The 26888-nt window shown below is 38.9% G+C and overlaps 2 protein-coding genes across 11 annotated transcripts in view; both read left to right on the top strand.

The window, feature by feature from the left end:
• Fnip1 (folliculin interacting protein 1) overlaps positions 1-5980 on the top strand; it is a 66381-nt gene extending 60401 nt beyond the window's left edge. For all 4 annotated transcript variants that reach the window (XM_076936840.1, XM_034507067.2, XM_034507066.2 and 1 more), the window contains 2 exons: positions 1148-1263; positions 3282-5980. In XM_076936840.1, coding sequence (XP_076792955.1) covers positions 1148-1263; positions 3282-3360 — 195 coding nt within the window. In that variant the 3' untranslated portion in view covers positions 3361-5980. The remainder of the gene's footprint in view (positions 1-1147; positions 1264-3281) is intronic.
• Positions 5981-11990: 6010 nt separating this feature from the next.
• The window catches only part of Rapgef6 (Rap guanine nucleotide exchange factor 6), a 169422-nt gene continuing 154524 nt past the window's right edge, over positions 11991-26888 (top strand). For all 7 annotated transcript variants that reach the window (XM_034507065.2, XM_076936834.1, XM_034507064.2 and 4 more), the window contains exon 1: positions 11991-12220. In XM_034507065.2, coding sequence (XP_034362956.1) covers positions 12152-12220 — 69 coding nt within the window. In that variant the 5' untranslated portion in view covers positions 11991-12151. The remainder of the gene's footprint in view (positions 12221-26888) is intronic.

The raw sequence follows: 26888 nt of genomic DNA, 5'->3' as shown, positions 1-26888 counted from the left end.
TCATTTAGGTGGTTTAGGTCTTAAATGTTGGTTCACATGATAAGACTAGTTGTCCACTAAGGAAGAAAGATTGAGATTGTTCTGTCTCTACCCTGTGAGAATACAGTGAGAAGGCAGCTGTCCATCATCTAGAAAGAGCTCTCACTAGGACCCTACTTCCAATTTCAAATCATAAAAAAAGGAAGATAAATTATATTGTCTCTATATACATATTCTGTAGCTAACATTTTCTTAAAGGCATTTTTATCATAAGAATAATTATAGGTGAGATATATATCACAACACAATCAATAAGCCTCCACATCCACTCAGTTGTGTTTTCTAGTAATAAAATAAGTTTTTACCAGGCACTTTAAGTAGTTTTCATTAGAAAGGAATTTAGTATTTATTACTTGAAATTCACATTTTCCCCTTAAAGCATATACAATACCAATCATGTGAAAAAAAATCATCTAAACATGTAACAAATTAATTACAAAATACAAAATATAGGTATTTTGAGTTTTACTCTTTTAGGTTAGAAACCTCAATCAGCAAGGTTTTATTCATTCTTTGAACTCTTGTAAACTGTTTTTTATTTCCAAAGAGAGAATATGTGTATATTTGTGTATGCATGTATGTATGAATATATGCTCATATATTACAAATATCACATTTGCAATATATGAGCATATATTTATCAGATTTGAAATTAAAGTATGTTTTATAGTCTTGTAAATGAATACTGATGATCACTGTGTAACATCTGGAATGCTGGTGAATTTTACGTTTAAAATGATTGAGAGAGTAAATTTTATTGTAGTTTAAAAAGAACAATGTTATAGGAGTTGATCATTTTTACCGACCTGAAGTAGATTTATGCTCATTTTCAGCTAAAACTGCACACCTAATCTGTTCTGAACATAAATTCAAGTTGGAGTAACCAAATTGTAAAACTTGATGCTCTGAAATTTGCTGCCTGGATGTGGTGGTGAATATTTTTATAATATAGCACCCAAGAATTTGAGGCCATCCTGAACTATGTTGGGACTTAGCAAAATTCTGTTATTATCCCTTATGTCCTCTCCCCAGCAAGTAAAGAAATTTGATACTACATGAAAGAATTGGAATGCTTTTCTAACAGAGTGTGGTTCTTTTCTAACTACAGTGTGTAATGCACCTTGAAGACCGATTACAGGAGTTATACTTCAAGAGCAAAATGCTATCTGAGTACCTGAGGGGACAGATGCGTGTTCATGTCAAGGAGCTAGGAGTAGTTCTTGGGTATGTTCATGGTTTCTTTTCTGGCTTTTCTATGTCTCTTATCATGTTCTTGGGAACTTCTTTCTGTTGTTGTTTATTATAGTGTATCTTTTCCTATTAGAATCTGTGTACTGTTAGTGTTTAGGTTTCTTTGTATCCTGGGAAAGTAGATTTCTGTTATTCACTAATAAAAAATGCATAGGCCCTTGACCTACTCTGCAGTTACTCTCTGAAAAGTAACACTTATCTGAAATGATAACTAAGGAGGAAAAGGAAGTTGGTTTTCCAAGCATAGTGTTGCCTTTTTGTATTATGTGCTATCAGCTTTTTTTATGGTCTATGTGAGCATGATAAAAGGAATTAAAATTTTTTTCCCTAAATTTAATTTCTATAAAAGGAAAGGGGTCAGCATCAATCATTTAGTACATATGACAAGAAGCTAAGTTAAAATTTAATTTTTTTTTTTTTTTTTTTTTTTTTTTTTTTTTTTTTGGTCATCCATTCTGGGGATTTACCCTTACAGCTTCACACTTATTAATACTCTACTGGAGTTATATATCGTCTCCTTTGCCCAATTCTTTAGTCATTCTGTAGTGTATAAGCAATATCCAAATTGGAAGTGGCTAGTTTTGTAAATTCACATGTTCTTTTATCACATATTAGAACTGAACAGGATTGAATGACTTCAAATATTTCTGACTTCAACACTATTTGTATTCTATACCAAAGGTTGTTCAAATTCCAGTGAAGCTTTTAGAGAATGTTTCTTTAGTATTTGAAAAATCAGAAACAATATAATCTTATTTTTCTGGGAAATAGAAAAGTAACAATGTGTGTGTGTGTGTGTGTGTGTGTGTGTGTGTGTGTGTACACATGCATGCACGCACTACCTGTATTAATACCTTTAAAACTCAAACTAACTTTTAGAGTAATGTACATAAACCCAAGTTCATAGTACATTTGGTATAAATAGAAAGTAAATTACCATCAACTTTTCCTCAGCATACAACCCCATTAACACTCTTGACATTGTTTATAGTTGCTGAATTTTAAAATGTACAAAAATAGAAATTGGTTTATATTCTGTGTCAGTATGCTGTTGTGCAATGTGCAGTTAATATAGCTTGAGTATTTCTTTAGGGATGCATACTGCTATATCTCATTTTAATGGTTATATAGCTTTCCATTTTAAAATTTATAAACTAATGCTGGAATGAAACTAAATTTTGACCTGTGAGAATAAGTTCCTAGGTGTAGAATGTTTAAAAAAAGTACATGTAAATTATTATACACATAATTTTGTTAACACAAAATGGTATCTGGAAAGTATGGTCTGAACAAAAAGCTATCATTTATTAAATAACCAGGCTTGTAGCAGACTTTCAAAATTGTTACTCCTGAGCTAGAAAATGGCATACAATTTTTTTCAAATTCCTTAAACAAGTTAAATCTAACTTTTTCTAAACTTATTGACCATTTTTCTTTTTCTGAAAATTATTTGAGTTTTTAAATTTTTGTTTGAGACAGGGCTTCCCTTATGACTTAACTTGACCTCAAACTTGTGATTCTCTTCCCTCAGTCTTCTCACTGCAGGATTACAGGTGTGTGTATAATTGAATTATACACCGTGATCTCTTTGAATCATTTGTGGTATGGTGTATTTTAAAGAAATTTCCATTACTTGTAGCATATATTATAGAAATACTTTTGGTTAAAAGCTCACACAGACTATTACTTTATTACTAGTAAATTGTATTTCTTGCACATCCATCCCAAGATGAATGGCAGGTCAACTGTGGTGCTCTCCTGTGTCTGTGCTTTGATTGCCTTTGCATTTAGAAACTTCCATTCATTTGAATCTGTGGTGCCCTGTTAGTGAAAATTTCCAGGGGTTGTTATCTTTTAGCTCCTTGCCCTTTTGTGTGCAGGATAAACACTGGAGTGCTGAGGTGCACTGGTAGTGTAGAAGTGACTATTGCCTCTAAGATTCATAGTGTGACTACAGAAAGCCTGAACTGAGTTTTCTTCTCCTTTTTCAGGATCGAATCCAGTGACCTTCCTCTTCTGGCTGCTGTAGCAAGCACCCACTCTCCATATGTTGCTCAGATACTCCTTTAGCATGTCTAGAGGATAACTTTGGTTTAAAGTTGAATAGAAATCAACAAGACAGGCGCAGTGTGTATCTATGGAGCTGTTGCTGTTCTGTGCTGTGTTTGTTTTGTATTATGCTTCTGGGTGAATGTATTATGCCTGCATGCTCTGTTGCACTGCAGTCTGTATAGACCAGATGACTTTTTATTTTTAACTGGACATCTGGGTGATGGTAGATTTTTCAACCAAGTGAAACTAAATCAAAATAATTGGGGGTATGTGGAGGGGTGGAATTTGCAAAAGCCAAAGTGTAACTTAGGAATTTCTGTGAATATCCAGGAATTTCATGCAAACTCTAAAATGTTGTCACAACTCATGAATAGCAATAGTTGTCTCATGATCAAATGTCAGAAATCTTCATTTCACTGATTTTTAATTTTTATTTCTATGGTATAGAAATCTACAAGACCTTGGTTTGTTTGTTGTTTTGCAATTCAGATCAACTAATTTCTTGTTATTTAAATATTTTTTTAAAAACTGTTAATTATGAGAAACTCGGAATGAGTGAAGATGTCATGTACTCATCCCAAGTGTACATATGTATCTATTTTTTTTAAAAGCAGGGGTAGAAATACAATATTGATAAACATGCCTTTTTAAAAAAATATTTTTTCATCTAGTATTGTATATAATGTTGAAATACTACCTTCTGACGATTTTTCTGTTTCACACATTCTAAAATATATTTAAAGCCAGTCTTTTTGAGGCTACAGGTTGTAGATTCCCTAAGAATACTACTTTTTACCATTTGTTTTCTAAGAATAAGCTAATTCTTATTGATATTTACATATTAATTTAATAAATAAAAATTAAGATTAAAAAGTGCACCAAAGCAATGGCAAAAATACTGTATTTTAAAAATATGCTCAGGTGGCCACAAACTTCAGTATCAACCATTATAAACCCATATGAGCAGAATATTTCCTAACAATCCTCAATTTATACTTGTAGAAGTAATAACTTTAAAAATTATTCTTTAAGTGTTCCTTTCTTTCAAATGTCGATTGCTTTTCAAAGCTTTCCACTTATCATTTGTCATCATCTTTGTATATATGTAGATTGTTGCTTGTAAGAAAGGCTAATAAGGAACCAAACTCTTGTAAGTAATGTAAATAAAAAGGTGGGTAGATCATGTTTTCAATACACTCTACTACCTCAGTTTACTTGAGTACTCTCTGCTTGTGTGGGCTAAGATACACATAATGCTAGAACTAAAGCTGGTTTCTGTTTCCATTGACTAATTCTAAATTGTTTAGCTCAAAAAAGAAAGGACGGAAGAAAGAAAAGGAAAACAAGAACATAACCCCCCCCCCAACAACCCTGCCCACTGTTCAGTCACTGAATACTTTTATTTCAACACATTCATTCTTACTGTTTAAATTTTTCAGTAATTAATGAAATTTTTCTGTGGTTTGTAGTCTTCAGAATCTTGAATTTTTGTGTCTGGTTACATTTACCTTGTTCTTTATGTGTGTTGAAGAGAATTCCAACTAGAAAAGAATAACTAGAATGTTTTAATAGAACATAAACCCAAAATGTAGGGTATCCACAGTTGGCCCTTATTCTGTTAGTTGGTTCCAGTTAGTACCTGGGTCTCCCATGGATGACTTGGTGCCAAAGACTTTTTTGATCGATGTGGGGGTTTTGGGGTTTTTTTGTTTTATTATGTTCTTGTAACTCATTTGTTAGTGGAATTGTTCTGTTGTATTCTGTTGAAATTCAGTGAGTAGATTTTTGTTAGAATTTAGAATATGGGAAAGTGCCGCTATGGGCCATTGTACATTGTTTTTTGATTGTGGGTCAGAATAATATGTAGCTGGTAGATAATGTTTTGGGATGTTTTCTTGAACATGGAACTTTTCATAGTTCTATTTGAAATCTCTCATTACTACTTAGTAATTCTAGTCTTTAATAAGTGAATGGCTTGTGCACCTAATATTCTCAAAACTCAGCTTTGCTGGAAAGGCTATAGTTTCTTAAAAACTCACTAGTCCTTATAGGATTCTTGAGTTTGTGATACTTTTATCATCATATTCTTTACTTATTCAAAGCCCAAAGAATGAGCTGCTACTTCTCTACAGTGTGGCTGTGATAAATGTGAAGAGAGTTTTGGCCTGTTTAAAATAATTTTCAACTACTTAATGGTACAGACAAATATGTGCTACATATTAAAAATACCTGTTCATTGTTACAGGAAATTAAAAAGGGATCTTTTATATTATAGGATTAAAACTAATTTTCTGTATATGTTAACTAATTGATTTGATTTTAAATATCTTGCATTTATTAATATGTCTTAATTTTGAATTTGAAAATATTAAGTGCAATAAACATACTACTACAGATTTCATTTTGTTGGAATTGGCACACAGTGCAGATGATCACTAAAAACAATTTGCATAATGCCTACATCCGGTAGCTGTCTTATGAGAATGTTCTGCTTTCTCTTAAGTTATTTAGATGATGAATATATAAAATGTACATACTTGTTTGTTGTTCTGAATACATTTCTCAAATGTACACCTGTATTATAATAACCTCCCAGTTCTAGGGGAAATTTGTGCAATAAACACTCATGTCAATTTGATGGGTAATGTTTGTGTTTCTTTCATATGTTAATGGGGCATATTTTGAACTTTGAATATCAGACAACCTAGATTGATGAGCATGTGATCTTTCTATATTGATAGAATCTGTTAATATTTCATTAGATTGTAAGAGTTAAGTAAAATAATGATTGTTAAATATTTAGCCAAATGCCAAGACTTTTTGGCTGCTCCCCTTTATCAGGTAATCTGAATAATTACCATATAATGTTCAGAGAATTTTTTAAAAGATTTATTTATTATGTACACAGTGCATATATGTCTGCAGGCCAGAAAAGGGCACTAGATCTCATTATACATGGTTGTGAGCCACCATGTGGTTGCTGGGAATTGAACACAGGATCTCTGGAAGAATAGCCAGTGTTCTTAACCTCTGAGCCATCTCTCCAGTCCCCCAGATAATTTTTAATATATGCTCTTATAATTGTAATTTTAGTGTCCAAAATACCATGGTATATTCATTCATATACCCAACTCCACTCCTAATGATAAATTGAAATTTTAAGTCCAAACCCAACCAACCCAAACCAAGAGGTCACCATGTAATACTATTTAAGAACATTCTATTTAAAACAAATGACCATGAGTTGGGCTATGGTAAAGTAGAGGCAGGCAGATCGCAGAGTTCGAAGCCAATCTGATCTATAAAGCTAGTTCCAGGACAGAGAAGGCTACACAAAGAAACCCTGTCTTGTAAACAAACAAACAAAAAATACAAAAAACAACAACAAACCAAATAACCATTAAATACACAATTAAACAGGTACAACAACATGGACTGTTGGTTTGGTGTTTGGCGTTGCTTTGCTCTCCGGTTTAGGATGTAACTCTGAGGAAGTGTGTCCTCTTGCTGTCATGTGGGACTCAGCTGTCTATGCATCTGTGGCACCAGCTCTGCAGCAGTCATATAACCCTGGCTAGGTTTGTTGGAAGGCTGTCTTCCTTAAGTTAGGTTGAATTGAGCTGAGTTAAGCCTTGAGGCAGCACTAGACCAGAAGGCAGTGTCATAGATTAATTACCTGTATCAGTTTTATATATATTTAAAGAAAAGAGTGCTGTTTTAAAGTGGTGAAAAGTAAGGATCAGTTTTTTATGAACTGTTTGTATAAACTTTCAGAAATGTAAAATTCCTAATTAGTATGGAAGACTGATTTTGCTATGAGAAACTGAGTAAGATACAGAAGATTTAATCTGGTTATCTAAAGTTATACAGTCTCCTGTAAAGACAGACTTTCTTGTCTCTTAGACCAGAAAGTTTTCCTAGCTATTTGGGGTGACAGGTAGTAACAATATCCAAAGTTTTGTTTTTGTTTTTATTGGTTATTTATTTACATTTCAAATGTTATCCCCCTTCTCAGTTTCCCCTCCACAAGCTCCCTATCCCCTCCTCCCTCCCCCCTTCCTCTATGAGGGTCCTCCCCCACCCACCCATTCCTGCCTCAGTGGCCTAGTGTTCCCCTATCCTGGGTCATCTAGCCTCTACAGGACCAAGGGGATCTACCAGTGGTGCCAGATAAGGCCATCCTCTGCTACATATCCAGCTGGAACTGTGGGTACCTCCTTTGTACTCTGTGGTTGGTGATTTAGTCCCTGGGAGCTTTGGGGGGTCTGGTTGGTTGATATCCTTGTTCTTCCTATGAGGTTGCAAACCTCCAGCTCTTACAGTCCTTGCCCTAACTTCCCCATTGGGGTCCCTGTGCTCAGTCCAGTGTTTGGCTGTGAACATTCACATCTGTATTGGTCTGGCTCTGGCAGAGCATCTCAGGACAGCTATACTGGCCTCCTGTCAGTAAGTACTTCTTGATATCAGCAATAGTGTCTGGGTTTGGTGTCAGCAGATGGGATAGTTCCCTAGGTGGAGCAGTCTCTGGATGGCCTTTCCTTCAGTTTCTGCTCACTGCATTTCCCTTTGACAGGAGGAGTTCTAGATTATTATTTTTGAGGTGGGTGGGTGACCCCATCCCTCAACTGGGGGCCATGCCTATCCATTGGAGAGAACTCTACAGGTTCTCTCTCCCCTTTGTTGGGTATTTTGGCTAATGTCCTCCCTGTTGGGTCCTGGGAACCTCTTGTGTCCCTGGCATCTGGCTACCCCAAATCCTCCCCCCCCCCCACACACACACACTGCTTATCTGTGCTTTTCTGTGTGGAAGGAGGCCTAGAGTAAGGTGAGACCAAGCCCGAACTGAAGGCCAGTGAGGACTGGGAAGTTGCAGCTTATCCGGTGCATAAACTTGTCATGTCTACAAATTATTAGGCAAGCCTGGCTGTTAGTAATTTCCATTTGAAACTTCTGGGGGGGGGGGGGTAGCTAAACTAGCAGAGTTTGCATAAAGGTAACTAGCTTTAGCAGGCTGCCAGCAGAGGTTTATTGTTTTCTGTTTGTTTGTAATTGGACCTAAGTTGACTCAAGATACTTTTCAAAATAAACCATCAAGGGCTTGAGAGATGGTTCAGTTAAAAGCACTTGAGTTTTATTCCCAGCACCCACATGGTTTGCAACCATCTTTAACTTGTTTTGGGGAATCTGATGCCTTCTGGCCTCCCGGGGCACCGGATACGTACATAGTGCACATAATGCAGGTACAACATTCATACACATAAAATAACAATAAATAATATAAATTTAGAAAAGTAAATGGGGAAAATAATATAAATTTAAAATAATCTATCAGATTTTATATTCCTTATTAAGAATTTTTAATTACATTAAAACTATCCAGATTATTCAAACATGAACGTGTGTTTTAGAGAAATCATTTTCCAGAAGAAATAAAATTATTTTTGTTTGGATTGTGGTGACAACATACTAAGTGATTCACATGATTTAACTCATGTTGAAAACCCTGAAAGCCCACTGTTTCCATACAGATGTACAAACTGATGTTCAGAGATACATTAAATAGTGTCAGGGGTGAGTTCATAACAAGAGTAGAATGCTTGCCTGGAATTGGGTCCTCAATACTGAGAAACAACTTTCTTTCCTAACTAAAAGTTAAATTCCAGTCTGATTGCCTGCAAAGTTCAAGTTTATAATGATCAAGGTTTATTTTTCCCCCTTCTTTCAGAATTTTAAGATGAGGGACTGGAGAGATGGCTCAGCATTTAAGAGCACTGGCGGCTGCTCTTAAGAGGACAGGAGTTCAATCCCCAGCACACACGTGGTAGCTCACAACTGTCTATTACTCCAGTTTTAGAGGACCTGGCACCCTCAAATAGACATGCATGCAGGCAAAATATCAATGCACACAAAATAAACTTTAAAATATATTAAGATGATACTGAACATTAATCTTTGGGGGAGTGACTTTTGAGATTTAGTTTATATACTATATATAAAACTTTTAAAATATACATTATATAAAAGTGAAACAGGTCATTTGTTTCTATTGCTGTGATGGAACACTGAGCAGAAGCAACCTGAGGAGGAAAAGGTTTGGCTTTCCTTTTACAGGGAAGTCAAGGGAGGAACTCACACAGAGCAGAAAGCTGGAGGCAGGAACTGAAGCAGAGACTGGCTTGCTATGTTAGCTTGCTTAAAGGACTGAGGAGCACTTGCCAACCCCCAATGGGCTGAGTGTTCCACCTCAATCATTAATCAAGGAAATGCTCCCCACAGACTTGCTTACACTTCAGTCTGATGGAGGCATTTTCTCAATTGAGGTTCTCTTCCCAAAAGACCTTAGCATGTATCAGTTGACAGAAAACTTAACCAGCACAAGTACCATGTATTTTTTTTTCACAATTTATATTTGTAGTGGCTGGACCGTACCAGCTTTTGTGCCCTAACCTCAGAAAAGATGTGCTAATAGAATGTTGTAAACTTCAAGTTTGGGTAAGCCCCAGGGTCCAACGGAAAATACAGCACTGTCATTAGTCTGCAATGTTACAGCCTGAACTCTCCTGTTGTTTTTATTGGAGATTCTTACCTTGCCAGAGAAAGGTACTGTGAATCATTATTGGAAAACATGTATAATCATAAGACACTAAGTTTCCTAGTTGGCTGTTACTCCTGAAAATACTATGATGTACCTAGATGTGGTCACAGCCGTCAGTTTTTAAAATTCTGTGTAAATGAAATGCCAGAAGGTGGAGGTTCACAAGGAATGGTGTGACTAGTGGGGCCCACCTATGCTCTGATAAGAACAGTGCAAAATAACTTTCCCAAAATGATGATGGATTCTGGAATTAGCCTTTACTGTTGAAATAGCCTGCGATGGTTAACACTGATAGTCAATTTGACAGAATCTAGAATCCCCCAAGGAGATAAATCTCTGGGCATGTCTGTGAGGAAACTTCTAGATTGGGGTAATGAAGTTAGGAAAAACTCACTCTTCTGTCTCATGGGCCTGGGGTACTGGACTGAATTAAAAGGCCAGCTAAGTAAGAGCATTCATAATGTGCTATTACCGACTGTGGGCAAAATGAACAGCCACTTGACAGCCCTGCCACCATGGCATAGCAGGAAAAGGCACTTGCTACCAAGATAATCTGAGTTTGATTCCCAGGACCCAGATGGTGAAAGAAAAACATGCTCTTCTGTAAGACATCTTCCATGAGCACAGTGCCACATGCCACACACAAAAGTTTAAAAACAAAAACAAAAACAATGGGCTGTGGAGATGTCTCTGTGGTTTAAGAACAAGTGGTGCACTTGGAGAGGACCAGAGTTCAGTTCCCAGCACTCATGTCCAGTGATTGACAGCCTCCTATTACTTCCAGCTCAATCTGTGGACCAAAATAAACCCTCTAGGGTTACTTTTATCACAACAGGAGTAATAACTGATACTCAGGTTTTGCAGCTTTTCTCACCAAAGAACAAGAAACCGAAGCTGTTTTTATTTTGTTAGGAAAAGAAACTAGAATGTAGAATTCAATACAAAAACACTAATCCCTTGGCTCCAGGCAACTTTAAACCTAGCTGCCTGAAGGAAGAAGAGGCTAAGAGGTTTGCTCTGTCACTGCTTAGGTTAAAGCAGCCCCCACCCACTCACTCTCACTACCCACAGAACTTTAGTCAAGGGTGTTAGATCAGGACTAATGGAGGCAAGTGGAAATAAAAGTGCAGCTCTACCTCCACAGAAGTTTTGTCCTTTAATCAGAACACGTGACAGCAGTTTCTCCACGGAAGTGGAGGCTGCACAGATGTTACAGAGAGCTTGTGGGTTTTATAGGACAGAAAAAGGAACTTCTGGGATATAAGATTTCACCTGCAGGTCGGTTCCCCAACAGTCTCAAAGTGCTAAATACTAAAAGAGCTTAGTATGTTGATCTCAGAAGCGTCAAGGATTCTGACAGCTTTTATGACTCAAAAGCCTCAGGTGGACTAAGGGACTGATAGGAAAGTTATCAGGAGTTCCTTAGTCCACCTGATGCTTTTTGATCATAAACCCTTTAAAGGAAGATCCTAAAATTCTGCACACAGCTGCTGAGGCAACATCCATCATCAGGTCCAGGAAACTCTGGCGCATGGTAGGCCAGCAGGCTATCCTTTGAACTATATCTCTAGTCTTCAAAACACTTTGGTTTTTTGGAGGCAGCTTTCACTAGCGATTTCGTGGTTTGTTTTTGCTTTTCAAAGTCGCGTCGAATACGCCGCAAGGGAGCAGTCGGCTGAGTGCGCGAGTGGATCCGTGGCTTGCACAGTGGTGCGTGGGCTTCCCAGCCTGCTGAATGGCAGCCTCGACTTCCGCGGGGCCATAAGAGCCCCACGGCTTCCGGACTCGGGCGCTAGCCAGAGCACCTTGCCCACAACTCTGCCCCATAGTCTATTTTTGGCGAAGCCCTCGTAGCACTTCCGGAACTTCAACCGGAAGCTGGGTATGCGGAAACTACAATCCTGAGACCGACTCTCGCGACGAAAGCCAAGCTGCTCATTCCCCGCTCCCTCCACGCCCAACTCTTTACATCACGGCTAGGCGGGCGTTAGTATATGCGTTGTGCGCATGCGCTCTCGCCCTCCCTCGCCCCCGCGCAGGCGTCTTTCTGGCCAGTCGCGCGTGGGCTGAGGCCCTGGGCGGGCGTTGCGAAGACTTGTTTGCTTGAGTTTGGACCCTGCGACAGTTCTCATTTCCCTCCCGGTAGGGCTGGCGCACACCCGAGTCAGGAAAATGGGCAGTTAGACGCAGGCTAAGGAGCGTGTGGCTGCGGACATGAACTCGCCCGTGGATCCCGGCGCTCGGCAGGCACTGAGGAAGAAGCCACCGGAGCGGACTCCTGAGGTAAGGCCGGGAACTGGCGAGCACTGCTTGGCCCCGACCTGGCCGTAGCCGCGCGGGGTGATGAGCACCTTTCTTGCAGCTTCCTGCCGGGGACTTCCTTGTACTTCTGATAAGAAAGCACCGTTACTGTTGACTGGCTTCTGAGTTTGTGTGTGCTCAGGTGGGCTGAAAAACAAGCTGGGAATTGTAATGGGTAACAGACAGTTCATACTATAGCCAGTGCACAATTGCCCCCAAAAGACAGGTTTCCAATATCCATATCAGACTCTGCGTCAGCCAGACAGTAAGTTCCGTGGCGGGTGATGCTTGTTGAGTGGTTCCGTAGGTGCTTTTTCAAACTTTCCCGTGGGAAGCTTAAGATTATTTGGTAAGTTTTCTTGCTTTGAAAACGTTTCTATATTACTTAGTGGCTATGTGTATTATACCAAAAGTTAAAAAAAAAACCCAGCGGTGTAAATGGAATGAGTCGTCTTGTTTGAAGTTGCAGTAATTGAAATGAAATGCTTTAATTCTTAGTCACGCGAGTTTCAGATTTATAGTGCTTTGCATAGACAGTTTCAAACTTTGGGCTAACACTATGGGACACGACGTTAACAGCTATTACTGTGATGAGTCCTGCTTGTTTATTGAAACCTTGATCTTTGCATAGGAACAAGGCACCTGCCTCCCCCTTAACAGGGTCTACTTTTTCCCACTTACAATCCTTTTCCCACTTATAATTCATGAATCAACTTTTCTGTGGTGATGATTATCATTGTAATGTGCATTCTAAGTTTTATTTACGAACATTATTTAAGTAATGAGGGAAAACTCTGCTTCTCTTCAGGTACTGAATTAGGTTAGTTTGAAATTGAGTCTTTTTGAGCAGAGGAAGTTTTCTGAACTGTTGGGGAAGTTGTGCTTGGTCATGTGTGCTGTGTTGAGGACTTTTATCTTGTTTTACTGGAGTAGCAACATTGTTGAAGAGAATATTAACTGCTTGGATTCATTCATTGGCTGTATTTTTGAATGAGTGTAGAATTTGGGTTACTAATAAATCATTATCCAGAGTGCTAGTGATGGTTTATCATTATCCAGAGTGCTAGTGATGGTTTATCATTATCCAGAGTGCTAGTGATGGTTTATTTTGACAAAGAAGTCTATGAAATTCTCATAAGTTTGTTTCTGCTGTCAGAAGAGTCTCGTAGTGGACTCCTAAGGGTCTGTTATAAACATATTAATTTGGTAATTATTCATTGCCAACCTGTTCAAGGTTCTGTTTTGTTCATTAGAAAAATTTTAGTGGACGAAATAGAAAGTTCCTTTTAGTTCTTACATTCTGATGGATTAAGGAATTGAGAAGGTAGGTGATAAATATGTAATATGCTTGCTAGTAATGGCTATTTCCAATAATAGGATAAGGAGAATTGGGGAAAGGGAAAATAGAGAGTAGCTAGAAAATAGTTATAATGAAGTAGTTCCTATTGTCCTAGGTAACTTGACTTTGTTGTTGAATGAAACTGGGTATCCCTGTGTAGCTCACAGCAACCTGGATCCATAACTTGTCGGCACTTTGCTTGTATAAAGATGGTAGTGAGCCTCACCATACCTGGTTCAGGGATTTGACTTGATGACCATTCTGTTGATGCATGCGAATGGGATTATGTGCAGAGTTTTACCAGGAAGAAAGCTTTTGCAAATAGAGTAAATGGTCATTGCAAAGACCCTGTGATTAGAGTGCTCTGTTCACACATTCCAGGATTAGCAGGGAACTCTAGAATAGTGGGGAATGAGCCAGAGTGGGTAGGAAGTCCTAGATGGTGTTTCAGTCTAGGACGCAGCATGTAGGACTTTGTAAACTGTGAAGGTTGTTAGTACTACTACTACCACTACCACTACCACCACTACCACCACTACCACTACCACTACTACCACTACTACCACTACCACTACCACCACTACCACCACTACCACTACCACTACTACCACTACTACCACTACTACCACTACCACTACTACCACTACTACTACTACTTTTTTCTGCAGTGAAATGGGTGAGTTACCATCTGAAGGTTTTGAAGCGGAGCAATGAAACTGTCTTGTTAGATTTTTAAAGACTGTGGCTGTTGTGTAGAGTGTAGACTAGGTGGAAACGAGGGTAGGAGCAGGAAGTTAGAAGCTATTGCATAAATGGGGTAAGAGATGATGATAGCTCAGACTAAAATGACAGCCATGGAGGTTCTGAATAGCCATCAACTTCTGGAAATATTTTTGATGTTTAGCTATGAGCATTTGTTAATAATATATTAGGTGTAGACTGAAGGAAAAAGAAGAATTGAACATGGTTACAGAATTTTTGGTCTAAATTATGGAGTATTGAAGTTGTTACCAAAGACAAGTTGAATAGATGTCAAAGAAATGACCCCGGGATGCAGGGCAGTGGTACAATGCACAATCTGGGGTCTTGAGATCCTGGGCTTCGTCCTCAGCACCACAGAACAAAAATGCAAGAGATTTGCCAGAGTTGATCTTGTGAGGGGAAAATATCAGATGTTTTTAATATGTCTAATTTAAAATATCTGTTAGAAATGTTAGAGTAAACATCTAACATAAAAATTATGTTTCTAAGAAAGGGATGAATTAGAGAGTTAAAATTTATAGTTATTGGGTTGTAGCCATTATTTTCAGTTGGGAGAATTATGAAATTATCAATATAGAGCGTATACACAAAAAATAAAAGAGGTGTTAAAATTTAGTCATTGGCATGTAGACATTTTCAGTTAGAAGAATTATGAATTTACAAATATAAAGAATATACACTTGGGACTCTGAGAAAGAAGATTGCCATTGTTTGCAGGCCTGCCTGGTATGAGTGAGGGTGGATGTGTGTGGGTGTGGTTTGTCTTAGAGAAAAATGTCAGAATAAATAGGTAAATTAAGATACAGAGGGCCCGGAGAGAGAGCTCAGTGGCTAAAAGCACTAGCTGTTCTTCAGAGGTCCTGAGTTCAATTCTCACCAACTACATATTGAGATCTGATGCCCTCTTCTGGCATGCAGGCATATATGTATATAGAGCACTCATTACATAAAATACATAAATAAGTCTTCAAAAAAAAGAGAGACAGAAACAGATACATACACACCCAGTGTATAGTGGTGTCATGGAGCCAAGTTAATAAAAATGCATGGGCTAGGAGTGTAGCTTAGTTGTAGAGCATTTGTCTGTCACATATGAAGCCTTGGACTCAATTCTCAGGGTAGGATTGGGGGATTTTATTTTCAAAAGCTAGGCATGATAACACATGCCTGCAATACCAGCATATAGGATGTGGTGGCAACAGCATTAAGAGCAATCCAGTCTGGACTACATAAGACCATGTTTCAAACAAAAACCAAAGTTACAATGGAAGGGGATAACATTCATGTGTTAAACTTCATTTAGTTCCTTTTCTTTGAATGTATACTGAGTGCACAGCATGTGAAAATATACAAATAGGCATCATTATGGTTTGAATTTGAAATCTCCTTACCCTGTCCCCTGCCCCTCACACACACATACAGACTCCTGTCCTGTCAATACCTTGTCCCCAGCTAGTGGCAGTGTTGTTAGGAGGTTGTGGAACCTTTGGAGCAGATGTGGGTCACTGGGGATAGGTCTTTCAGTCATAGTCCAGCCCTACTTCTAGCCCAAGCTTGCTCTCTTATTAGTCACCAAACATCTGAGGAACTTTTGCCTCACTCTCTGCCCCTCTTTACTCCCAACATAGATCGGCCCACTTTAGCCATCATGCATTCCCTGCAGTGGTGAACTGATAGCCCCTGAAGGTAGAAACCAGAATAAATCTTTTCTCCTTTAAGATGCTTCTGGTAGGAAGCAAGACGGAGTGTAAACTGCCAATACAGTGATGTGTTTGTTTTTGAGACAGGGTCTCACTATGTAGCCTAGGCTACATAAATCAGTATCTTCTTGTCTCAGCTTCTGAAGTTCTTGGATTATAAGTGTGTGTCACCAGGCCAAGTTTAGAAATCAGTGTCTTTATAACTTTGTAATAAATCTTAGTGAACTAGACTCTCAGTAGTGAAGTGTGACATTTAAATATCTTCCTAAGTTTTTACTTCTCTAGCTGTTTGTCCTACTTTTTGGATCCAGGTTTCACAACACATTGTCTTTCCTGTGCTCTTTGATTTCATTTCCCATTTTTAAAGGATTTCTTATGGGAAAATCTGGGCTTAAGTACTAGTCTTGGTAATTAAAAGTGTTCTAAAACCACAAAAGCTATTAAAGAGATATGGATTCAAGTAGAACACCTAACTAGCATGTGTGGGACCTGGTCTCCAGCCCAGCCAAAGACAGGTACACATGCCTGTAGCACTAATAATATTCAGGGAAGCTGAAACTAGTGGGTTATTTGAGCACACAGGTTTGAGTCTAACCCAGACAAAGTAGTTAAGACCATGACTCAAAAAAAAAAAAAAGGCTTTAATGTATTCCAAGATGTTTCCTGAGCCTTCTAGTAATTGTCATTGTTTCTTAGTATTCACACTGTAATGTTTGCACAGAAGCAGTATAGACTAATGATTTGTTTCTCAGAATGTTCTGTTACAAAATGTACAATATATCTGTAAATACATTAACACTGGTTATGAACCTATGCCATATAATTTCCCAACTCAGGAAATATGCGTAAGCTCACTTTTTATTAATAAATATTATGCCAGTCTTTCACTTCTTAAAGTAGAATCTTCAGAACTAGTCCATAGGCATTGTTATTTATACATAGTCCATGTGGTAATTCTGATACATACACAGAATTTTGGGATTCTGTGTATCATGCCACATTCTCCATCTCTGCTTTGCATAGTATATATGTGGTGTAATAACAGCCCTGAGATTTAGGGGTTTGGTTTGGCAATAGGGTCTGACTATGTAGTTCAGACTGGCCTCAACTTTACTGACCTCAAGCCTGATGATCATCTTGCTTGAGCATCCCAAGTGTTGGGACTCCAGGCTAGCATGGTTATGATACCACCCCTTGTAAGTCCCGGAATTTTTATTTACATGATCCCATACTGGTATCTAATATTTTTGTATGTGTCAACTTTTCCTGAGAGAAGTAAATGACTGCTCACTCCAGTTAGGTTACCAACAACAGGACAAAGTAACAGTTCTATCCAAGTATAGGCCTATTATCATGTGGAACAAAACAAACAAAATAGCTACATCACTAAAAAGTGTCATTGCAGTGTAGTTGATGACTTCCTCATAAATCCCTCATCCTTCTTGACTTAAACTTCCACCGTTAATATTCTCAGCAAGTGTGTTCAGCCACAGCCCATGCTTGCCATGACTGGCCTAGAATGTAGTTCAAAACAAAATCGAAAACTTACTTAAAAAAATATTGATCCCCTCCCTAACTTCCTTTAATGTGATTGTATGTTTCTTGAGTATAAACTTTATAGACGATAACATCTTTTTACAATGTTGAAAGTTTAGCTATACCTTCTATACTATGTGCAACTGAGTAGAATTACATATAGCTAGGGTAGTGGCATAGCTGGGCGTGGCTGAAATCTCAGGTGAAGGTCTAATGACACTTTCCAGCTGGAGGGAACATTGGCAGGTCTGACTTAAGGGCCCTTTGCAGATGATTACAGCTGCTGTGATTAAGATGGCTATGCACATAGAACAATGTTTTCTAAGTCCTGAGTATTTGAGTGATTCTTGGAGTTACCTAACTTCTCTAAAATCTAAATACTGGGGCTTTTTTATAGGGACTAAATGAAAAGAAATAATGTAAAATATTTATCAGTGTGCCTACAGATGACAATAAATGGTAGTCATATGTATTGGTTTGTTATTTCTTCTATCTGGAAAAAAATGTATCATCCTTTAGTAAATTAAGACTTTGCATTGAAGTTTCATCCCAGGTGCTCACCTGTAGAATTGTGCTTTCTTCTTTCTTTATTTTTCAACTCTTCTGTTTTTCTGATACTTTGAATCTCCTTCAAGTGTGATGTTCTAATACTGTGTTCTGATTGCTGGTATGTCTGTGGCTTTGAACCCCTGAGGGTAATACCCATGTCCTGATTTTTAACTTATCATACTTTAGTATTCTAGCAGTAGTGATGTCTTATTAGTCTGATATTGGATGTGCTGAGATAAAAAGACTTAGTTTGACAAACCTGCAAAATTTCCCATTAATTTTTCTAAAAATTGAATAAGGGCTGAAGAGATGGCTGATGATTAAGAGCCCTTTCTGCTCTTCCAAGGCAAAACACCCATTCATATAAAGAAGGGAAGCTGTGGCCATATGGGAGTTTGGACCATGTGGTTTTTGTTGCTGAGATGGTTAGGAACTTTTACCTAAATTTTCCCAGAAGGAAAAGCAGCCAGCATGGTGAGCTTCCTGACATGAGGATCTTTGGAAGGGATGTAGTAATCATGAGCACCATGAACTGTTCATCATTAGACAAGTGGAGTTGCTTAAAGTAGTACATAAAAACAGAATGGTGACTTCTGACATAGCAGTGGAAGCTACCATTAATGCTACCACTAGTCTTTCCCACTCTTGCCTACCACTAGAGCTTTTGGACAAGTGCATAGGGTCAAGAATTCACACTGTGATGAAATGTAATAAAGAGGCACTGTCTTAATTAGGGTTTCCATTGCTGTAAAGAGACACCATGACCAAGGCAACTCTTAAAATGGACATTTAATTAGGGATGACTTACAGGTAGTTAGGATGAAGCTCTCTCAAATCCCACCCCCATAGTGACACACTCCCTCCAATAAGGCCACTCCTAATAGTCCCACTCCTTGGGTCAAGCATATTCAAACCTCCACATTCCACTTCCTGGCCCTATATGTTTGTTCAAACACCTGAGTCTATAGTGGCCATACCTAGCCATAGCATAATACAAAATACATTCAGCCCAACTTCGCAAGTCCCATAGTCTATAACAGTCTCAACAATGTTAAAAGTCCAAAGTTCAAAATTTCTTTGGCAATTCATGCAGTCTCTTAACTGTAATACCTATAAAATAAAAATAAAAAAGCAGATCACAGACCTCCAACATCCAAAAACTTCATGGTGAGGAAATACTGTACCAAAGCAAAACCAAAACCAGCTGGACAAACATCTCCATGTCTGATGTCTAACTCCTTTCTGCTTTGTTGACTATAGCACAGTTCTCCTTGGCCAGTTCCACTCCCTATCAGCAGCTCTCCTCGGCAGGTATCCCAGGACTTTGGCATCTCAAATATCTTGGGATCTCCAAGACAACTTCAACATTACAGCTTCTTGTTCCAATGTCTGAGATCCACACATGATCTGGGCTCCTTTAAAGGGCTTTGGTCACATCTCCAGCTCTGCCCTCTGTAGCACTCTAAGCCCCCTGGTTGACTCCATTCCACTGCTGCTGGTGTTCTTGGTGTTCATCCCATGGTACTGGCATCTCTGATTCACTGGAATTTTCCACTGCAACTAGGTTTCACCAATAGCCTCTCACAGGCTTTCTTCACAGCACCAAGCTTCAGCCATGTGGCTCTGGGTGATTAAGAATAGACCAGCATCAATGAGGTGAAATCTTCTTTGCATGACCCCTTTTCAGTCCTGGGCTGCCAACTGTAACTGAGGCTGCACGTTTACCAATGGCTTTCCCTGGACTCACACAGTGCCAAGCCTCAGCTGCTCTTCATGACCCCTTCATGCCTTCAAAACCAGTACCACTTGGATGATTCTTAAAGTTCAGCTGAAGTACAAGGTACAACCTTAGCTATCTCTGGAACACAGCTTCTTTGTGCTCTCAGAAAACACGTCCCAGAAGATTTCACCTCAGTGATACTGGTCTCTTAATTACCACCAATTTCTTAGCTCCAACTAGCCAGCATCAGTTGTCCCAGTAGTCCCTTCTATAAGAATAGATTTGACTCTAAAACTAGAGCCACATGGCTAAAGCTGCCAAGTTTTGCTGCTTGCAGGAGCTGGAATATGGCCCTCTTGTTCTATTACATTATCACCAGCTTAATGTTTTCCTACTCCCTCATTGCCTAAGCTTGGCTGTCTTGGAACTTGCTCTGTGGATTGACTTTGAATACATGGCTCAGTCTCCTGAATGCTGGGATCAAAGGCTTATACCACTATGCCTGGACTTAAGCTTTTCTTCACCTAGAACTTGCTCTGTCCCAGGCTGGCCTTGAACTCAGAGATCTGCTTGGCTTTGTCTCTTGGGATTAAAGCTTTTCATGGCCACTATTCCTCAAGATCTGGATCACAAGTGTGCCCTCCATTTCTAGATTGTAGTTTATCCCAAATTAAAGGTCCGAATGAAAACAATAGCCAGGCAGTAATGCTTAATATGATAAAACTATTACTTTTTCAACTGCAAACACATATATAGTAAGCTTAGTTCGGTTGAATCTTGTCCTGAGGTGGCCACTCTCTTAATTGCATTTAATATCCTTAGACATGAGATTTCAGCTCCATTCTACTACTTGGTGCTCATTTATTTTTTGAATCATATATTTTGTACTTTACCTTTTGAAGCCTGCTATGCTTGATCAAAATGCTATTTATGAAACTAAACCAGAGAACAAAGTCTCTGCTGGGCTTTTTTGAGACTTCTTTGTCAATGCAATTAATGTAAATCTCTTTACTTTAGCCTCAGACTCTTCCGACAAGGGCAAAAAGCAGCCACATTTTTCACCAAAATACCACAGAAACAGTCACTAGGCCACATACTGAAATTTGTCTCCACTGAAACCTTGGGTTTCATTTCTGCACAGTTCAACTCACCCACAGCACCAATGTCCTCCATATTCCTACTAAGATGGCCCATTAAGACCCACTTAAAGCATTCCACTGCTTTCCAAAGTCCCAAAATCCACATTCCTCCAAACAAAAGCATGGTCAGGCCTTTCACAGCAATACCACAGTCTCTAGTGCCAACTTTCTGTCTTAGTTAGGGTTCTCATTGCTATAAAGAGACACCATGACCAAGGCAACTCACATAATGGGTAATATTTAATTGGGGCTGGTTACAGATAGTTAGGAGGATGCTCTCTCAAAGCCCACCACCACAGTGACATACTTTCTTTAATAAGGCCACACTCTCTCCAACAAGGTCACACCTAATAGTGCCACTCCCTGAGGCAAGCATATTCAACCCACCTCATACACTTCTAGAATTTGATAACTTTGTTAATATGGTGCTGAAAGCACAGTTTGAAATGCACCAGAAGGAAGAAGATTTCTAAGCTAGATCAGATTTGGTAAGTGGAATAACATAGCAGTGTTGTTTCCTGGAGGAGGAGAGCCTGAACTACAAATGGGTTTTCTTGACTTCTTGACTTATGCTAGATTCTGGGTGTTGTTTGTTTTGTTTTGTTTTGTTTTGTTTTACCTATTCTGTAAAGTTAAGTTTCCATTAATGGGAAATGACTGAAGATGTGCACACATCTTTGTGCCCTAGATGGCCTGGAATTGCTATGGTAGTCCAGGTTAGATTCAAATGTACAGAGATCTTCCTGTCTCCACCTCTTACGTGCTGGGATTGAAGGTGTGTGCCACCATACCTGTCAGTTTGGGTTTTTGAAGACTAGAAAATAAAAATGTTTCTGAATTAAAACAAAACAAACAAACAAACAAACAAAAAACCCCAGAATAGTTATCCTAGCACACAGAATGATGAGGAGTTCAAGGCTAGCTAGCTTCAGCTTCCTAAGTTTGAGGCTAGCCTTGGCTACATAAGACTTTGTCTTACAAACAAAACATGAGAATGAATTCCTTTGTAAAATTCCAGGTTCTAGAGTCATAAGCAGCACTCATTTGCTCTTCTGGAGTAAGCTCCAAATGCCACATTCCTAATTCTTTGGTATAAATGATAACTTTGGCAGTGGGAGAGCTTTAGAGCTTTGACACATGGCAAACAATAAGATTGATTCCATAAACCCCTAATCCATAGTAGAACTTGCATAATAGAGTAACAGAGGTATTTTATCTAATATGAATGGGGAGAGGTTTGCATATGAAAAGGAACTGAATTCCAATGAAGTAAAATAAAAATTTCTTGCTCAAGCCATATGACTTAACAGGGTCTTTTTTAGCACTGACCTTACTTAGAATAATGAACAAAGGTATTTTTTTAACTTTGGACCTTTTTTTTTTTTTTCTGTTCTTGTATTGATACTTACATAGATGCTTCCCCCACCAATTAATGCTTTTATTGTTTTAAGACTGTGTCTTAACACAGCTCAGGGTGACCTTAATCTTGGTGTCTTCCTGCTTCAGTCTCCTGAGTTCTGGAATCACCAGTCTGCCATGTCTGACTATAATAAGTAAATGCCATTCATTTAGTCACATCGTATGCAGTAAAGTTGACTCTTTGTATATTAGTTACTTTTCTCCTTGACAAAATACATATCAAACGCAACTTAAGAAATAATTTATTCCAGCTCACAGTTTGAGGAACAGAGAGAACATTATGGCAGGGAGGCATGGCAGTAGGAGCTTTGGCATCTGGTTATATTGCACCTCCAGTCAGGATGCAGACAGGTGCTTGCTGATGCTCAGTGGACTTTCTCTTTTGTCAGTCCAGGACACAGCCCATGAGATTGATTGTGCAGCCATATTTGATAGATTATATCTGTGTTCTTGTTTTGGCATGTGTTAAGCTACATGTTACGATTTAAGGTCAGAATGTTGATTCTAACTTAGTGTCTGTTTTTCTAAGGTCTAGGGGCCTGTTACATTAGCTATATCTCAGAGGTTCTGATAAATTGTGCTTTGATTTTCATTTGAATCTAGGTACATTTTACATTTCCTCCCTGACTTCTTTACTGGTCAGTCATGATTGCTCAGTCCCCATTACCATTCAGAGAGAAGAAAACACAAAGTGCAATTAGCAGCAAACTGCATCAAACTATACACAGTAAATATACTTCCCAATTGTTGAAGCCCACTGATATCATCATCACAGGACAGAAAATGACAAGGTTGTATATAATGTGTTGTGAAGTTAAAATTATTTAAGGTTAGTGTGGATATAGTAAGTGGATGAAATAAATGAATGAGGAAGGCAGGAACAGGGAGAAAGAGGTTAAATGAAAGAAAGGAAAAAGAAGCAATAGAGAAACATGGAAGAAAAGAACAAGAGATTCAAGAAAATTAAATGAAAAACAAAGATTTCCCAATAACAAAAAATTCAAAAATGAAATTAGGTAAATGCAAGAAGGGGACTAAAAATATAAGAGCATCTAAAATAGTTTAAAGTGCTATTGAAAATAGAATAGGAACAGAGGAGGATACATGGCAGAATGATATAAAAGAGAAAAATATTGCTCAAATTTCTGTGCATGAGGGCTGGAGAGGGTCACTTAAATTGGACTTATGTCTTTCCTAGAGCCTTAGGCTGTTGCTGAGCTTCTTTTTTTGTTGTTCTTTGTTTGTTTTTTCAAGACAGGGTTCCTCTTTATAGCCCCAGCTGTCCTGGAACTCACTCTGTAGACCAGGCTGACCTCAGACTCAGAAATCTGCCTGCCTCTGCCTCCCAAGAGCTGGGATTAAAGGTGTGTGCCACCACTGCCTGGCTTTTGTGGTGTCTGGCACTGCTGTCTTCATTGATAATTTTGTTTGAACACCAGTGGCCTCTGCTGGCCACACTTAGATTGCACCGTGTGATAGGTTCTCTCCCTTGGCAGAGGTTCAGGGGGAATGTTTCTCTCAGGTATATCAGAAGTGAGGGAAGCAGTCACAGTACTGAAAAGTAAGTAAGTGAAGGATATGTCTTCATACTTTAAAGATCCCCTGGTTTTCAGTCTCTCTGCTAGCTTGATATGCCAGTGGCTCTTTAGTACACCACAAAACCGTCAGCATTCTTAGAGTCGGGAAGTGTTGATAGGTGGCTCGAGGTTGATGAGCTACTGACCTCAGGCTGTCAATGCCAAACTCCAGAATTACTTCAGTTGATGAGCCATTGGTAAGAAACTATCATTCCTTATGTACTTGCCTGCTTAGGAGAGTCCTCCATCTCCCTATAGCCTCCAGCTTGCCAGCCTCTATCTGGTTCCCTGTTCTCTATAGCTGCTTTCCTGGACCTTTCTTCATCCTATATCTTTGGCAGGCCTGCTTGCAGTTCCCAGACCTGTGGTTTCCCTTCTCAGCTTAACAGTAGGTTCCATCTCAAGATGGCTCCTGGCCCTGCCCTTGAGGGTCTCGTGTAAAGTGATGAAGTGGGACTTCAGTTTATATTGATTTTTTTTCACCAAAGGAATTTGTTTCTCACCAGAACCTCCAACAGGATTTGAAGCTTACCAAGGCTTTGGACTTTTCTTGAGAATATATGCTTCTTGTTTGGCTTATCTTTTGCCCTTGCTTCTCCCATTCCCCACCTGGGAACTATGGCACAGATGCTATGTTTGCCTACTCTTTGGTTAATCACATGTGTTTTTCTTAGTATTTTCAGATATTCTTTCACTCCCTTTATGGATTTCCAAAACTCTTTCCTGTCTTTTTCTGTTTGGGATAGTCTTGTCTACTGACTAACTCCATCTGATCAAACACCTCTTGCAAGTTCAGGGAGGCAGTGGTGGTGGTGGTAGTGGTGGTTGTTGTGTAAAGTGTCAAGGGTCATTGGTATTTTGATACAGATTACATTGAGTCACTAAATTACTTTGAGTAGCAGAGACGTTTTAAACAGTTATATGGAATGTTTTTCTACGTTTTTTTCTGCCTTGTAAGATTCCTGCTAAGGCTGCTGTAATGAGAATTAGGATGCTTGCATGTGATATTGATATATTTTCACATAGAGTCTTTAAGTACTTATATATACACATGTGCTTTGCCTCCATATATGTCTTACACTACTTGTGTGCCTGCAGAGGCCAAAAGAGGACATTAGATGCCTCTGGAACCAAATTATAGATGGTTGTGAGCTGTCATGTAAGTGCTAGTAACTGAACTCAGTTCACTGTAAGAGCAGTCAGTACTTTCAACAGCTAAACCTTATCTCTCCAGCCCTTAAAATCTTTTCTGTCTTTTATTTTGAGAGCTTGGCTATAGAGATATCTTGGGATAGACTTGCTTTGGTTAGATGTAACTGGTTACCTTTAATCTTTTATTATATATGGATATTTGTGTCCTAATACAAATTCTGTTTCTGTTTCACTAAACATGTTTTCTACTTTTTTTTGGCATTTGTAAATTCTTTAGACCCTGTAACTTGAATATTAGTTTCCTTCTTTACCATCACAAAGCATCCATAGTTCTCTTTTTTCCATGTAATTTTCATGTATTTTTCCCCATATATGTGTTTGTGTTTGTGTGCATGTGCATGTGCATACACACACATGCAGGCACACACACACACACACACACACACACACACACCCAAGAAGGCTAGAAGAGTGTGTCAGGTCCCTAGGCTACGACTAGAGTTAACAGAGTTGTGAGCCACATGATGTGGGTGCTAGGAACCAAGCCTCATTTGCAAGAGCAGCAAGCATTTTAACTGCTGAGCCATCTTTCCAGCCAACCTTCCACCATATATTTTCTAGTAGCTGTTTATAAGTTCACCAGTTGTTTTCTTCTGTTTCATCTGTTGTGCTGTTAATGCCGTCTGTTACTTTTAAAGTCTTCTGAGTGTATTGTTCAGTTAAAGGATTCTGATAGATTTTGTAAAAGTTGCTTTTACTTTCAGTTTCTCTGTTACAATACTGAAACTCTGTGTGTGTGAGTGTGTGTGTGTGTGTGTGTGTGTGTGTGTATGTGTTTTCTTCAATCTCATTGAGTTTCTTTAAAATTAGTGTTTCAAGTTCTCCAAGAGCTCTGACGCTGACTGAAGTAAAATCCTGTTTTCTTAAAAATATCTTAATGCTTTGTGACATGTGCCATTGAATGTCCATGCTGTTCTTTGGCATTGAGGTATCCTAATCATTCTGATATAACATAGTTTGAGCCCGACTTTGTGAGCCTGTTGCCACTTTTACTATGCCAGCACTGGATGGAGAGTCTACATTTGCTGGGTACCTGCAACATTGTCACCTCTTTGGTACTTAAGCACAATTTAAGCCTAGGTTTGATCTCATGTAGATTCTATGTATGTCATTTGGAAAAAACCAAGAAAGTTTAGTCTTTTAACCGCAAGCTTCTGCCTGGGGTCCTGTAGGCCCTGCTGCCTCATCCTTAGCTCCGCATTTCTTTCTGGTATCTATTATGTGACACTGCAGAATTCAGCCTTGTTCAAAAAGAATCTCTTTGGATAGATCTTTCTTTGATCCTTGGGCTTTTATATCACACCAGTAGCCACCAATACTTGTAAGATGATTAGTACTTTGAGCCCACATACTACCAGCACAACACACAGGATCCTATGACCAGGGTCATAGTGCTATGATCTGCCTGTTGCTGAGGTGGACTCCTGGCCCAAGATGACTACAACCAGTTATAGGTGTTAGTCTAATTCTGGTACTGGGACTGTTCAGAGACTCTGTCTGACCAACCTAGCACTAAGTTACAGCATGTAGCTTTGTGCTTACTACCATGTCCCATGAATCTGGTCTTATACCACACTGTGCTGCCAAATGTTGGGATATTGTTGATGAAGGTTCCGTCACCTGGCTGACTCTTAAGCCTGGTCAGGCCTTACATGCTGAAGTTTAATAGTCTTGGGTGTACTGAGGTCCATAGCTGG

Source organism: Arvicanthis niloticus, chromosome 6 (assembly GCF_011762505.2).
Source record: "Arvicanthis niloticus isolate mArvNil1 chromosome 6, mArvNil1.pat.X, whole genome shotgun sequence".
NCBI lineage: Eukaryota > Metazoa > Chordata > Mammalia > Rodentia > Muridae > Arvicanthis > Arvicanthis niloticus.
This window is presented reverse-complemented; position numbering and strand designations above follow the sequence as displayed.